Source organism: Symphalangus syndactylus, chromosome 15 (genome assembly GCF_028878055.3).
Source record: "Symphalangus syndactylus isolate Jambi chromosome 15, NHGRI_mSymSyn1-v2.1_pri, whole genome shotgun sequence".
Taxonomy (NCBI): domain Eukaryota; kingdom Metazoa; phylum Chordata; class Mammalia; order Primates; family Hylobatidae; genus Symphalangus; species Symphalangus syndactylus.
In genome coordinates this window covers 68,298,941-68,315,885 of record NC_072437.2, presented here as the reverse complement: position 1 = coordinate 68,315,885, position 16,945 = coordinate 68,298,941, and the positions used below count along the sequence as shown (strand labels likewise).

Genomic DNA, 16,945 nt, shown 5'->3' with positions numbered 1-16,945 from the left:
TTACTGGACATGCCTGACGTTTTCATATCTGGAAACAGTCTCTTCTTTCATCTCTGAAAGCCTTGATTTGCTCATCTTAAAAATGGGGCAATCATCCCATATGCATAAGATTGCTGTGTGAAAAGTGTGGTATGGTTGAAAGAGCATGGATTTGGGGGTCAGATGAACAAAGTTTTAATTTCTTCTCTCCCGTTTACTACACTATTGTGTGGTCATAGATTATCAATAACTTCTCAAGTAATAAAATGCATATAATCATATTGATTTTATTTGGCACATCAAGGCAATCTTAGGCAATATTTTCCTCCCTTTCTCCCTCACCCATGTGTCTTGCCCTGAAAGTCTTAGCTCCCTTGTGGATATGTCATGGTCTCTCATTATGGAATTTTATGCTCTCAGGCTCCTTGGGCTCTCAGAATGCCTCTACTCCAGGCCACACTCAAGCAGTTCCACCATTCTCAGCCTACTATTCCCCTTTACTGCAAAATGACCACTCCTTTCTCCCTCATCCCACTCCCCCAAAGAGGCTGGCCTCAGTTAGGTGTTGGGAGGAAAGGAATCTGTTTAGCGGAATTCATTATCAATGTGCTAATGAACCATCGATCTTTAACCCTTGCAGGAATATTTCCCCCATGGGAATATTTGCATTTTCCACCTGAATTCCTAATCCATGGAAGAATCACCCTGGTAGAACTTCTGGCTGGAGGATAAAGGAAAGTGTAGAATTTCAGGCATTATGGGAGAGGCATTGGTGATAAAGTTGGAGAGGTGGCGTGGTGTTCAGGTTGGTCAATTATGTCTTGCTCTGCAGCACCTCAGTTCCCTGCAGTGCCTGTACCTAAAGCTATCCCTGGGCAGTGTGTGAACAGAGAACACAGCAATTCCAGAGCTACATCTACAGAGAGATGCTATCTATTGGCACCCCAACACTGTTCTTTCAAAGTTCTGAAGGATTAGGATCTGGCCTGTTGTTAAAGTTATTGTTTAGAATTTGCATGACCCATTTTATTTTCAGAGTTCTTTTTATTCATTAATTAGTTATTCATTTATTTAATGCAGTTTTTAATTGTATGCTTATTCCATCTTGCAAAGGTGGAATTATTCAGAGGAACATTTAAAAGAAATTAACAGTATGACAGAGCTTATAATTGTGCTTTAATCTTAAATTAATATTCCTCCTGTTTTCATGTTACCAGAACAATTATCCCAAGTGGTACCAGAAGCAGGAAATTATGTATTGTCCTATATATGGCATTCCCTCCCAGAGAGCACACTGTTTATCATGGCTTTTTAATCTCCTCCGTGTGCAATGGAAGATAAAACATCTCAACAATATTTTGGTGTTTGGAGAAGATTAAAGCACCCGCAAACATTCATGTTTGTTTCATCCACTGCCTCTGCTGCATCTAACTGGGTCAGAGTTTTAGGTGGGTTCAGCAATGTGGCTGTTTATTTGGAGTTTCTGGGGACTCTCTGAAAAAGTCACATAAGCAACCCTAGCAGAAGAAACTGGAAATGTGTAGGTTTCTCTCAATATTTCCTTTTCGCACTACTTCCCCTTTTTTAGACTGGTGCTAGCTAGAGTGTGCTTGGTGACATTAGCTGAAATAAGCATGAAGAGGAAAAAGCCAGCATTTAGATCCCTGGGCTGGCTGGGGATTTCTTTTCTCCTAAAGTAGAGCTCCTGACTTCAGGCTGCAGCCCTTAAACTGAAGTGCTTTCCCACCTTGTTTGCTTTCATGGGAGGCCTGAGAAAGATGATCTGGGCTCCTGGAGGAACGGCCTATTAGAAATTGTATTTGGATTCTCCAGAGAAACAGAACCAATTGAATATATATATACAACACACACATACATACATACACAAAGAACTGGCTCACATTATTGTGGGTTCTGGCAAGTCCAAAATCTTTAGAGCAAGTTGGAAATTCTGGTAAGAGTTGACGTTGCAGTATTGCATCTGAAGGTTGAAAACTCAGGCAGAATGTCCATGTTGCTGTCTGGTGGTAGAATTTCTTCTTTTCTCAGGAAACCTCGATCTTTGTTCTTAAGGCCTTCAACTGACCCATGCGTATTATGGAGGATAATCTGCTTTAAGTTCAACTGATTGTAAATGTTAATCACATTTTTAAAATGCCTTCACAGAAACACCCAGATTGTGTCTGACCAAACAAATGGGCACCATGGTCTAGCCAAGTTGACACATGAAATTGACTGTTGCAGAGACCACTTGTCCTGCTGACTGTGGAGTCTGTGATGCCTTCTTTACATGACAAGCAGTGGGCCCTCAGGTGTGCCTCCCCCACCACTGACCATGCTTTGTGAGCTTGCCCAATTGGTGATTTCTTCTGTCAACCAGATTCCCTTCTTTGGAGAAAAGCTACATGTGGCCCTTGCAGGATGGCCGGAGTTTGTTTTTTTTTTTTTTTTTTTTTTTTGAGACAGAGTCTCACCCTGTTGCCCAGACTGGAGTGCAATAGCACAATCTCAGCTCACTGCAACCTCTGCCTCCTGGGTTCAAGCAATTCTCCACCTCAGCCTCCTGAGTAGCTGGGACTACAGGCACCCACCACCACGCCCGGCTAATTTTTTTTTGGTATTTTTTTAGTAGAGATAGGGTTTCACCATGTTGGCCAGGCTGGTCTTGAACTCCTGACCTCAGGTGATCCACCCACCTCGGCCTCTCAAAGTGCTGGGATTACAGGCTTGTACCACCACGCCCGACTAATTTTTGTATTTTTAGTGGAGATGGGGTTTCACCATGTTGGTCAGGCTGGTCTTGAAATCCTGACCTTGTGATCCGCCGGCCTCGGCCTCCCAAAGTGCTGGGATTACAGGCGTGAGCCACTGTGCCTGGCCCACTTTTTAATAAAAGTATTACATATGTGCAGAAAAATGCACAAACCATAAGACTGCAGCTCAATGCAGTTTCACCAAATTTATTATGAGCCTCCTTATGTAACCAGCCCCAGACTGGGACGCAGAGGATCAGCACTCCCAGAAACCTCGCTCCTGTTGCTGCCCTGGTCCCCTCTCCCCAGCCCCAAGCCCCATCTCTATTCTAACTCCTAGAACCAGACATGTGTTTTGCATTTTCTTTTGTTGAATTTTATATAATGGGACAATGCATTCTGGTTTTTTTTTTTTTTTTTTTTTTTTTTTCACCATAGCGTAGTTTTGCATGGGGAAAAGACCATTCTGGAAATACTCTGAGCGACTCTGTCCCCTCCTTCTATCTGCCCTTGCAGGTGTGGCTTTTCTGTTACACATGGGACATTGTGCCAGAGACTGTGGACATACATAGTTGCCCAAGAGATGTTACAGAACAGCAACCAGAGGCTCTGTGGGGAAACCGGGAAGGGGCCCTGCCTCAGCCCGGCAGGCTCAGGGCAGTTCTCAAAACAGGCTGGCTTCAGCCCCCTCCTGTATCCTTTGAGGAAGCCCCTCTAAGGGAGAGCAGTCCTCCTGATTTGCCCTGTGGAGAAGTGGTACTGCAGGTGCTCGCAGGAACTTGTCCTGGTTGGCAGAGTCCCAGCTAAGTTGCTGTTACCCTTGACCCACCTGTTCTCACCTTCGGGAACCTCTTTGTTCTCTGTGAGCTGCTGGTCTCTGATAGACTAGTTGCTGATAAGCATTGTGATTGATATCAGTTTCCCACATTGCACCCTCTTGATAAGGCACTGTGAACCAATGAGCATCTCTGCTCCAGTTGGGCTGCGTGTGGGGGTGTGTCTTCATCTCCTTCAGGGCCTTCTTTCCTCTACCAGACCCTAGGCTATCACCCAAGGCTGTATCCTCCATGTCCCTGTCATTTATTACATTACTTTTTATCACTGATCTTAGTTCCTCCCATACCTTCTACCTTCCCAACGTTATCCCAGGCCCAACCTGCATTTCCACTGCCAGTGGGACCATTTCTCGTAGGCTTCTGGCTGGTGTCTCAGACTCCTGCTCTAAAACATCCTCTTTTCTCCTACCATCATTGTGCCACTGTCCTTGCCCAGCTCTCCCCAACCCACCAGTCGCCAGTCCCCTTTCTTCCGCCTGCAGGATCCGTGCTGCGCCTCTTCCCAGGCCCCCGTCACCACCCTCTTCCTCTCCCTGTGTATCTATGTCTAGAGGGCTGACAGTGTTGACTGCCCTTCCTGCCTCATCCCTCTCCATCTCCAGATTCCCTTCCTCATCATCTGATGTCTTTTTAGGGTCAACCTTCAATTGCTGCTCAGTGCCTAGGGGACAAAGCACGATTTGCTGGCCTGCCATCCCGAGCCCTCCAGGATGTATCCCCAGCCACTCAGCTCAGTGGAGAATCCATGATTTTCCAGTTATCCTCAATTGCACTTCTGCCTTTTCCATGCCTGCCACATTTGCTGGTGCTGCTTCTGTGGGACATAGCGCTTTAGAGCTGGACAGACACGGGAATCACAGAGCTCCAGCCCCTCCTCTCACAGGGCATCCTGGTATTTCCTGCATGCCACCAGCCCATTGTCTTGCAGAGCCTTTCCGGATGGATGATCCCAGCCGGAAGTGATCTTTCCCTTCCTGAACTCCACTGCGCTTAACCATGTGGCTCTTACCTTGTGCTAGAGTTAATTTTGTATCTGATGTTCAAGCTTCCTGTGGTAGACAGAATAGTGCCAATTCTCTCTCCTCCCCCAAGTGGGACCATTTCTCACAGGCTTCTGGCCAGTGTCTCAGACTCCTGCTCCTGAAACATCCTCTTTTCTCCTGCCATCATTGTGCCACTGTCCTTGCCCAGCTCTCCCCAACCCACCAGTCGCCAGTCCTCTTTCTTCCGCCTGCAGGATCCCCATGTGCTGCGCCTCTTCCCAGGCCCCTCGCCCTGGGAAGTCCACTTCTGAGTCCCTGGAACCTGTGGCTATGTTATGTTAAATGGCAAAGGGGAATTAAGTTGCAGATGGAATTGAGGCTGCTAATCAGCTGACTTTGACATGAGGAGATAATCCTGGATTATCCATGTGGACCCGGTATCATCACAGTGAAGGAGGGAGGCGGAAGAGTCAGTGTCAGAGTGGTGTGATGTGAGAGGTGCCACCAGCCATGCTGGCTGTGAAGATGGAAGAAGGGGTCACAAGCCAAGGAATGTGAGCAGTCTCTAGCTGGAAAAGGCATTGAATGGTTGCTCCTTTAGAGACTCCCTTTCTCAGTGGGGAAGGAACGCAGCTGTGGCAACACCTTGATTTTGGCCCATTGAGATCTGTGCCAGACTTCTGACCTCCCTAACTGTAAGAATAAAAATTTGCATTGATTTCAACCCCTAATTTTGTGGTAATTTGTTACAGTGGCAATGGAAAACTGACACACTTTCCAGCTAGATTTTAGGCACTGAGAGGGCAGAGACATTCCTTATGCTTCTTTTTGTATCCCACAGAGTGTGGTATAGTGCCTTGTATACATTAAGCACGCAGTTAATGTTTGCTCTGTGGTTCCAGGAAGCTTGGTAAAGAGGGCAAAGCTGGCTTTCATACCTCCTTCTGCGCTCAAAGCCCCTTAATGCCCTCCTGGTCTCCCATTCTGGCCCCTGGTCATTAGCCTTTTCTGTGTCTCATTCCTGATTTTATTTAATCTCTGTTAATGAATGATGTCTCAAGGTTGGACCCTTCCTGGGAATATTTGCATATAAAAGGCTAACCTTGTAGTTATAAACAGACCAACACTCAAAGGCATTAAGGGATAGTGGTGGAACAGCCAGGTGATGATGTTGATGGCATGGTCCTTACCCTCTGGAGGATAAGGAGACAGAAGGCATGGGCCCTAACCTTTGCTTCTCCACACCAACATCCTGGGTGTCATTAGAGAAACCACATAACCTTTCTGACCCTGAGAAGAGCTCAAGAAGCTCTGCTCGTCTCACAGGGCGGCCAAACTGAGCACCTCAGACTGGACTAGTCTTACCCCACTGTGCCGAAGAGTGTGGAAAGCCACAGGATAAATGTGGTGCATCTTCCAGTTGTCTCTATTTTAAATGATATTTTTATATTAAAACAAACATGAGTGCATTCCAGGCAAATTGCCTCACTTGCTGAATTTCTATGCAGGCTGCCCCATCCCCATTTCCAGAGGAGGCCTGGAGTTGCAGCCAGCAGGTCCCAGGCTGAGGGCCTTGCTCTTGCTTGCCCTTTCCCTCCTCATCAGAGATGGGACTTCTCCCATTGCCCCCACCCTGGGCTCAGGCAGGAGAGCAGAGCCCTGGCTGCCTGCTTGCCCTCTGGGACGACTACACTTCTCCCTTTTTTCCCCAGGGCTTAGTTCCTGATCCTCTTGCCTCACCTCCTGGTGCAATCGGCTGTGTTACCTTCATCTGTTGTGTGGAGCAACAGTGCTTCCCCTTCTGCTCCAACGCACTTGGCTTCTGGCACGTGGGCATTGGAAGGGCCTTGAGAGATCATGACTATGATCAGAGTTCTGGCCTCAGCTCTGCCACCAGCCAGCCGGAAACCCTAAGCAGCTCACCTCACCTCTGTGCAGCTCCATTCCTCACTGCAACAGTCGGGGCTGCAGTAGACAGGCTTAGAAAAGCAGGCAACCAAGAACCCCGACTCAGAACTCTCTCAGGACTCCCAACGCCCTCAGGAGGAAACCCAGCCTTCTCATTATGGCTCACAAAGCACTTCACGGTATGGTCAAGCTTTACCTTGAGGGCTTTGTTTTTATTCATCTCTGGAAACTCTATGGTCTGGCAAAAATGAATGCCTTGAAGCTCCCAGAACATACCCTATTCTCCCTTATTCCCAGGACTGCTCCTCTGTCGCCATCGCTTTCCTGACCCCTTTCCTGCCTCTCAATCCCTTAGACTCTTACTTACTTTTGGGGGGCTCTGCTAAGTCTTCACTTCCTGAAGCAGCCCTTCTGACCCCCATCTGCTCAGATTTGGTTGGGGGCTACTTATTTGCAGGGCATGAACTTGATTTGGGTGCGATTCTAATGCCCTGTTTACTTGTCTGAGTCCTCTTTACCCCATAGGGTCTGTCCACTTTTAGAAGGCAAGACATGTGGTTTGTTCCTGTAGAATCCTCGTGCCTAGAACTGCACTGTCTAGCAGGGTCACCCCTAGCTACAGGTGGCTACTGGGCACTTGAAATGTGGCTACTCTGAATTGAGATGTGCTGGAAGTGTCAAATCCACACTGGATTTCAAAGACTTTGTACAAAAAAAAAGTAAAATAATTTTACATTCTCATTCATCAATTTTTATATTGACTACTTGTTGGAGAGATGTCTTAGGGCATACACACTATGTTAAATAAAGTGTATTATTAATTTTACCTGTTTCATTTTACTCTTTTGAATGTGGTGGCTAGAAATCCAAAATTTAAAACACATATTAGGCTTGCATTTATGACTCGCATTATGTTTCTGTTAGGCTGCACTGTTATGGAGTGTGTATTGCCTGGCACATCTGGTTAATGAACAAACTGATAGATGGATCTATATGAAAGGGTAGGTGACTGTCTTCCCACCTCAGGCTCAGCTCATGTTGTTTTGCTCCAAATATGACCCCACAGCCCACTCATGCTCAGTGCTTACAGCTGGGAAGCCTGGCTATCAGTGGTCTATAGATCCGAGTCCCTTAGAGATGGAGCAACCAGGGATGGAACACCTTACTTTAAGCCTATGGACTCTGTCTTGCAGGAACCTTGTGCACCTGTGTCCATATTTCCAGGAATAAAATATTAACATGACATTCTGAACTGAACAGAACAGATGCTCATTTTGATCAATTGCAACATCCCACGATACCGTAAGGGGTGTTCATTCTTACTGGCACTAGGTGAGGACACATTTCTTACTGGAAATTTCTCGCCTTGTAATATTTTGATTCTGTAATCAAACAAGATGTACTGATTAGCTTGAGACTTTTTCAAGGAAAACTCTGCAACCATAAAAGAACAAAGAACCCTTTTCTTATCGTACCTTTCCTTTGTGTGTAGAACTTTGGCTTTTTCATCATCCTGTACTTTATGGGGTCATTGTGTAGGCAGGTTGGAAGGAGTTTAGTAGACTGCTTATCACTGTCAAGAGTCTTTGAACTCTGATTTCCTGAGGATTTAGTGGTTACTTGGAACAGCTATGGGTACAGTGAGAACACAGTTTTCTGGAGATGCTACAGCTCTAACTGGGCACAGAAATTCTTGAGTCTGGTTGACATTTTGAAAGCCATATTTTTAGTATACAACAGGTCTCAGATCTTACAATTATACTCAGCATTTACAGAGTACTTTTATAATTCCCAAAATGCTTTCACACACAGTATCTCATTTGGTTCGTACCTTCAGTCCCCTTTTAAACAAAACTCTTCTCTCAGAGATGCGTACACTTGCTGTCTTTAATTTCTTTCTTCTGGCTCTTCATTAAACCCCCTAAATTGTGCCTTCAGGCCCACCACTCTGTTGACACAGCTCTCATGAAAGGTTTCCATGACCCACAATGCTGCTAAGTCCCATTCTCAGTCTTCTCATCTCATTTGACCCAATTGAGGCATTTGACACAGTTGATTGCTCTCTCCTACTTGAAATTCTTTTTTCATTTGGCTTCAAGGACGTCGTGCATGCCTGGCTTTCCTCTGACCCCACAGGCAGTTCCTCTCCATCTCCTTGGCTGTTAGCTCCATGTTCCTCCCCACCTTTGTGCGTGTGTGTGTGTGTGTGTGTGTGTGAGAGAGAGAGAGAGACAAAATCTCACTCTGTCACCCAGGCTGGAGTACAGTGGCATGATCCTTGCTCACTGCAGCCTCTACCTCCTGGGCTCAAGCGATTCTCCCAACTCAGCCTCCTGAATAGTTGGGAATACAGGGACACACTACTATGCCTGGCTGATTTTTAATATTTTGTAGAGATGGGCTCTCACTATGTAACCCAGGCTGGTCTGGAACTCCTTAGCTCAAGCAACCCTCCTGCTGACCCTCCCGCCTCAGTCTCCCGAAGTGCTGGGATTATAGGTGTGAGCCACCATGCCTGGCTATTTCCCTGACTTTTAATCCTGGAGCCTCCTAGGTCTCAGATCTCAGATGTCTTCTCTTCTCTAGCTATACTCACTTCATTGGTGATTTCACTGTCTCATGGTTTTAAATATCATTAATAAGCTAATAATTCCTAAATATTTTTCAAGAGCCTAGATCTCTCCTTTTAATTCCAGTTTCATATATCCAACTCCTACATACTACCTCTACTTGATTGTCTAAAAACAACTCCAATTTTACATTCCCAAACTGATGCCCTGGGCTTCCTTCTGTGGTCTTCTCCTTTTCATTTAATGCCAACCTCATCCATCTACTTGCTAAGAGCAAAGGCTTCAGAGTATCTGTGTCTTCTCTTTCTTCACAGCCAACGGCAAATGTTTTCACCTCTAACATTGTCTCATCCTGAATGTGGTGATGTCTCATCGTTTCTACTGCTGTCGCCCTGGTGTGAACGACCATCATCTCCTGCCTGGGTTATCTCAGAAGTCTCCATGCTGGTTTCCCATTTTTGCTCTTACTCAACACATTCTGATCTCAACAGAGCTCTCAGAGTGATCCTGTTAAACTAAGAATTGGATCATGTTGCTCCTTTACTCAACCAGCTGCCAGATACCCAGAGTAAAACCAAAATCCTTCCAATGACCTTAGAGGCCCTATGCAATGTGGCACTCCCCTGACCTCAGACTCTTCTCCTCTACTTCGTTCCACACCAGCCATACTGGCCTCCTTGCTTTGTCATTCAATTCTAGGTGACATGGCTGTCTTGCAGCTTTGCATTTGTTTTTCTCTGGAATGATTTCTCTTCAGAGAGCCTCACATCTTTCTCCCTCTCTCCTTTATATCTTTTACTCAAATGTCTCCTCTTCACTGAGAATTTCCCTGACCACCCTACTTAAACATGCAACCCCTGTTATCTACCTTTCCGTATTCCCCTTTCCTACTTAATTTTTTTCCCCATGGCACTCAATGCCATCTAACACACTATGTATTTTACTTAATTTATATCATCAATCATCTGTCTCAATTAAACTGTCAGATACATGAGAACAACGGTTTTTATTTCCATTGCTATATCCCCCAGCACCTAGAACAGCCTTACCTACAGGGCAAACTCATTAAGTATTTGTAAATAAATGAACAGTCCTAGAAAATAAGCATTATTATTCTTCTTTTCTCCACTGTATGAAGGAATTGAGAGCTCAACAAGACCTGAAACCAAACCAAATATTCACACACATACACACATACACAACACAAACATACAGACACACACAGACAGACACACATACACATACAAAATAAAACTGAAACCAGCACAGGTATAGTGTAACTAAAGTGTTTGACTTGCGGAGGGGGTAAGAATGCTGGGTCAAGATAGGGTGCAGACTACTTGTGTTAGGTCTGTTTGGTTACCAAGAGAGGCTTCTAAGTAAGCCATAAACTAAAAAAAATTCAGGCTAATGTTTTACAAATGTATATTTTAAAATAATTGTGTAAACTTTTCATTAAATATTTTCACAATGACATCAAAGCAATAGTCATTCTAACTCTAAGCACAATAGCAAGATTTATATGTCATCAGGAAGTTTGAAACTTCATAGCAATAGAAGTGCAAAATTCTTAAACATGAGACTAAATTAGAGAAGCCTCAGGCTCTCTCACGCCAATATTTCAGGATCCTCGAGGTTTCAGCAGTTGGTTGCCAAGTGCTGCTTAATAGGCACAAGTGACAGCTCAAAGGGTGCTTCTTCCACCATGATGCTGTGAAGCCCAGTTTTAGATTATACCGATGAGAAAATCATGTTTCAAGTCTCATTTTGAAATTTCTTCCCCGCTTGTTGGAAGACTTTCTTAGCCCCCCAGAATTGATTAGATCCCCTTTGCTGTAGTTAGGGCTGGCTTCATGGATGTGCTGCCTGTGAGTCACGCAGGTCCCCCCCTTTAGAAGGGCCTCACACTTGGTTTAATGCTTCACTATCACTGTTTTAACATTCTTAATCATTTTTGAACAAAGGCCCCACATTTTTATTTTGCTCTGTGCCCCACAGGGGCCAACTCATACCAATAAGTCATAGCTGGGTGAAGAAAGAAGCACTAAGGAAGGACCAGGAGGGACAAAGCAAGAGCCAGCTTCAATTGTGTTTACACGATCATAGATCAGGCTGAGTTATTTGGTAGCTTTATGAAATTTATTTGCATAAATTTCCTGCACATGTTTGGCCATTTCTTCATTTAATGATTCATTAAATTTTGTTCCATTTAAATAGCAGTTTCAAAATTCATTTCATTATGTTCTGATTGTTTTCCAGAACTCATAAATCCAAGTTTAGTGACATGGCATGTTATCCTTTATAATACATTTTAACATTATGCTGTTCTTCTGATGAAAGGGGGGGAAATGCAATATCCAAATTGCTACATTCTTTTTACCTTTAAATTTTCTTTGCTTCTGGGAAGCTCATTTTTCAAATTTGAAATCTTAAAACAATAATTGCATACCTAAGGGCTTATAAAGGCTAGACAGGTCATGTACCTAAAGGAAAGAGACCAGGTGTGGATGATGGGGACTGTGGCAAACTGGAGAGTGTGTGCTACTCAAAGGGGCCTCTGCTGTCACTCTATCTCACTGAGATCATGGGGAATGTAGGCCTGGAATTATGAGATATTTCTTTCTCCAAAAAAGGGACCTCAAACATAGAAATTCATGTGAAATCTCTTGCTTTTTAAAAACGTGGGCTCAAGTAAAGTACCATGTGGCTACTCTTGCAGAGGTTAATTTTTGACATAATTCCTTCACTTAGTCCCAACTAGCACTGATATATTTTTCATTTCTCTCATATGATAAGCTTTTTAATATAAGGAGTAACATGTGTCTAATTTCATCTTGAGGCTCCTTAGAGAGAACTTCTGTAACATTTAACATTTGTGAAGAAATGACAGCAACCCACCTGGTTAGCTAACCTCCTGTGAGTGGGAAGAGACATTCGGTACAACTTCTGATGTTCTGGCAACCTCCAGGAGCTTCTCCATCACAGCTAATCGTGCTATGTGCTCTGTGTAGCACTGTGCAATAGAAATATAGTGGAAGCCACAAATGGAATTAAAATTTTTCTGTAGCAGCCACATTTAAAAAAAAAGAGACAAGTGAAATTAATTTTAATAAAATATTTTAACTATCTAAAATATTACCATTTCAACATGTGATCAATATAAAAATTATTGATGAGGTATTTTATCTTCTTTTCTTTTACGCTAAGTTAAAAAAATCTTGTGTATATTTTCTACTTAAAACACATCTCAATTCGGACTAGCTGTATTTCAAGTGTTCAATAGCCATACAGGTCTAGTGGCTGCCATATTGTAAAGTTCAGGTCATGCTGTGCTTTTGCGCTCAGTCACTCAGCTAGGAAGTTGGTAGATTTCATAGTTTTGCTTAGTAATTTGAACTCTTTGGACTCTTTGCCCTTCTCACTCCATTGACTTGCCCCGAAGTATTAAGTGCAGAATTCTGACACCCAGCTGGGGCTTAGCATTTGCCTGGTATCTTAGTTTGGGCTCCTGTCACAAAATACCATAGTTTATTAACAACACAATTTTATTTCAGATAGTTCTGGAACATGGAATTCTGAGATCAGGATGTCAACATGGCCAAGTTCTAGTGAGGGGCTTCTTCCAGGCTATAGACTGTATCGGCTTTTTCTCACATGGAGGAAAGAGGACAAAAAAGGCTGTCTGGGATTCTTTTCATAAGAGCACCAATTCCCTTACGAGGGCTCCACCCTTGTGAGCTCATCACCTTCCAAAGGCCCTACCTCCTGATTCCATCACTTAGGGCTTAAGATTTCAACCTTGAATTTTGCAGACACAAACATTCAGTCCATAACACAGAGATTGAGAATATTCGGGCAGGGAAGTAACAGCAACAGAAAAATAGAAGGTATGACTAAATTTGAAAATGCTTCAAATAGTTGCAGTGGTCGTACTTAAAATTTCTGGGTGACAGTGTCCCATAGGTGCGGGAAGAGTTTGCCTCTTTCTCACAGTTAGAGGTGTAGGGGGTTAGACATGTGCACCTAACTATGGAGACAACAGGTATCACTCAGAACCCAGGTGCTGTAACTCAGGTGGTTTGGATGGAAGGCAGGCAAAGGCTTCTGTATTGGGACAGATGAGCAAGGCGAGGATGCTCTTCACCTCTAGCTGCAGAAACCAACTGACCTGGCCTTGGAGGAACCTGTGGGTGATTTACAATATCCAAGAGGTATGGGATATGAAAAACCCAGGTACTGATGTTGAAATGAAGTGAAGGTGTGCTTCAATGCTTAGTCAGGAGATGGCAAGAGGAATTTAGAGGGCAGTCTGGTTCTAGGTCTCTGGGCAGATTCCATCTAGTAGGGTCAAGAGATAAACCTGAAGTTTGGTGTCTCCTGAGTCCATTCACCCCTTGCGATGGTGGTGGGGAAATGCTTCTGGGCACTGTTATGGCTCATTCGTCCAAACTTTCTCTGTGGAGGGTATAAAGCTTGTCTTTTTCCCCCCAAATTAGTATATGCTACCTTTCAACACTTCAGCTGTTGTTGCCTTTATGCGTTTGCATAGAAGTTTGCCCCGGTTTCCGTTAGTTGCTGTTTTTACTAGTTTGATTCTGCATTTTGTCAACAGGAATGATTTTGCTGCAGATTGAAAACATAAGTATTTGGCTGAAAATTCTGTAATTGGGGATTTTGATCTTCTAAACCACAACAACATGGCAAAATTTAGGTAGTTCTTGATATAGGATATGCTTAGGGAGTGAGAATGTTGATTTGGGGTTCAGGTCAGGCTGAGGAATAACCTTAAGAACTTGAATCCAAGTATGAGTTGCTAGAGTGGGCTACATGAGATTGTAGGTACAAGGGCATAATCATGACCCTGGAGAGAATTTGGGTTGCCTGTGTTCTTTAACTTGTACAATTTCTCTTGCTTGGAAATCACTCCCTTTTCTTCAACACTAATTAAAAAAAAATAAGTATTTTCTCCAATAGTTATTTAAGAATTTCCTTCACAATTCTTATTAAATCAATCCACTCTTCATGCATGCATGCATTCATTTATTAAATATATTCCTCAGTATATAAACGTTTATTAGACACCAAATGCCAAGCACTGGGATAGGTGCTGGAGATTGAAAACCAATGAAGCCATGGTCTCCATCCCTAAGAAGCTCAGCACCTGGCAAATTCTTCATACTTCAACCCACCTTGGGTCACCGGAGTCTATCCAGTCATTTCCCAGTATTCATTTAACTGGTTTTGTGTTCAATTTGTGTTTATTCCTAGTGTATTCCCTGAAGTGGCCTGCCTTCCGTAGGTGACTAGGTATTTTCATTAGAAAAAATTATGCATTCTTCTTTCCTTATCATCACAGGGCCGATATTCTGCATAGAGTAGGCTCTAACACACATTGTTAACTGAGGGACGACTTTCCAGGGTAAATAAATGGGGTCAACTCTTTATTACTTATATACATGATTATTGATACTGCTAATAGAAATTTGAGGGTTGTTGACGATGTAGTTAACTGGTATGAAAAGCCTCTATTGCCAATCTGTAGACCAAACACAGCCTCTGTTGTCCTCGTATACACCAGATACCCCATAGATACCCTCTTGCAAAAATGCAGCAGTATGTTTGATTTTTAGTGACAGGAGGATTAAATTAAAGTTATATCTACACGGATGTCTTCCTTGTGTGTTGCAACGTTCAAGAAGTATGGTTTGGGGAGGTCCCCTAATGAAGTGCATAAATAGTAACTTTCTTTCAAACTGTCAGTGAAGATTGCTGTATTACTCAAGTGAATTTCAGTGACCCCTTGCTCTAGAAGGAGCCCAGGGTAGAACACATTTTTACAAATAATACACTTTGCTTTGCAGCTCTGATAATTTTGTTCCTGTCTCTGAGTCTGTCATACAACCAGGAGGCTGCTTGTTTCTTAGGACAAAGGTATTTGCAGGGAAACTGATCAAACTATTTTTATTAATAATCTCATTATGGAGGCACCACCAATGCTTTTGTGCATTTGAGGGTACCAAATAGATTAAAGTTTTATTCTGGAAACTCTGGAGTCATACAAGAACAAAGAAGCTTACGAGCACAGTGGGTGGTGGTTCTTCCCTGGCTAAGGCACATTTGTGCTTGGGAGAACTGCTGTCCCATTTCTGCAGCATTGCCACCCCTCTGGTAAGGGGTCTTCTAATGAATTGGCCATAGGAGCCCTTAAAGGTAGTCATGACTACAGGCTGTACCACTGTTAATGAGATTTTCTTTCTGACAGGGCACCAACATGCTCCTTGAAAAAAGGTACAAGGAAGGCTCATTACAGCCACATGCAGAGACTACTAGCAAATGAGAATAGATTTGCCGTTTGCTTTGGTGGGAATCGGGAGGAAGAGGGGAATTGTGATGGGAGGTAGAGATACATTCTCCTCCTTATGTCCATATTCATAGCATTCAATCTTAGAATAATGGATTCAGTCTCCCAGTTTTCATTCTCACACATTCTGTATACATTCCCTGCCTTGGACTGGGCATCTGAGTGGTTAGAATATTTGACCAAAGAGGCCAAGGCTGAATTGCTTCCCACAGAGAACAATGAACTTTACAGCCCACATTTCTCCCTATCTGTTCTTCTTCACTCTCTATTCATCCATTTGTGGTTTTCCTGTCCCCCCTTCCCCCTCCCCACCACCCCAGTTTCTGAATAGTGTACCAGGGGTTTAAGACCCTGTTTCTCACATTAGCACTGTGCTTATTCTGAGAGTTTGTGTGGAGCTCCTGGGGAGGGTTGGGGTGGTGTGGGAACAGAGTGGGGCATGAACCTTCTCTCCTTGTTTGGAACCCAGCAATCTTACATATTGATCTAGTCTTTAGGAAATTAAACAAACAATGAAAAAGCTGACATTTTTATGGCACATCAAAAGTCATAAGCAACTTCTCATACAATATTTCATTTAATTCAAATAATTTAGGAATTGTTACAACCCTAGAGGGGCTAAGTGACATGCCCAAAGCCACCGACTCATTGTGACAAAGCTTTTTTGTTTGTTTTTGTTTTTTTGAGACAGTCTTACTCTGTCACCCAGGCTGCAGTGCAGTGGTGTGAACATGGCTCACCACAGCCTCAACCTCCCAGGCTCAGGTGATCCTCCCACCTCAGCCTCCCAAGTAGCTGGGACCACAGGTGCATACCACCATGCTTGGCTATTTTTTTCATTTTTTGTAGAGACAGGGTCTCACCATGTTGCCCAGGCTGGTCTCCAACTCTTGAGCTCAAGCCATCCTCCCACCTTGGCCTCCCAAAGTGCTGGGGTTACAGGTGTGAGCCAGCACCCCCGGCCCAGAGCTGGGTCTTAATTCCGAGACTAACACCTGTTTCATTCTCCAGGGAAGAAGGCGGAGGCCACAAAGGTGTGTGAAATGTTGAGCAGGACAAATGGATCCTGGAGCCCAGGGCTGCTGAGCAAGAGAAAATGCATCTTATTTCTCAGTTTTATGAAGAATAAGCTTGAGATCTTGAATGCCTGGCTGGCTCACAAGAAGCTTGGGGCAATAGAGGTCAAAGTTTTCTGGAGAGAGAAACTGCTCCTCGGGTCCTCCTTGACTGGGTTTGGGGCAGTGCCCTGGCCTGGGAGAGTGGGCACTGGGTCATCGGGATCCCTTTGTTTATTTGGGTGTTTTCTCTTCCCTACATGAAGCATACAATGGTGAGTTCTTGATAGGGCAGAGTCCTACCTGGTTGGCCTGGGAACAAAACGTTGCTGGTCTTTCCTTTAGAGTGGGGTTATTAGACAACTTTGTCTAGAAACAGTCACTGTAAGGAACAGGTCAATGACAACTTGGGCAGTAGGAACTGAAGAGGGAAGCTCAGTCACTCCTGGAGGAGAGCCACAGTCCCTAAGACGAGTTCCCTAACTGTCTGTGAAAAGTAG

The 16,945-nt window shown here is 44.0% G+C and overlaps 1 protein-coding gene across 3 annotated transcripts in view; it reads left to right on the top strand.

Moving 5' to 3' along the window:
* The window catches only part of OLFM4 (olfactomedin 4), a 183,496-nt gene that overhangs the window by 143,039 nt on the left and 23,512 nt on the right, over positions 1-16,945 (top strand). The window contains exon 1 of one of the 3 annotated variants that reach the window (XM_063618800.1): positions 13,019-13,240. The exons of the other annotated variants lie outside the window; for them this stretch is intronic. Within the exon in view, the coding sequence (XP_063474870.1) occupies positions 13,148-13,240 (93 nt within the window). The 5' untranslated portion in view covers positions 13,019-13,147. Of the gene's footprint in view, positions 1-13,018; positions 13,241-16,945 lie in introns of those variants that run through there. 3 annotated transcript variants of the gene reach the window in all.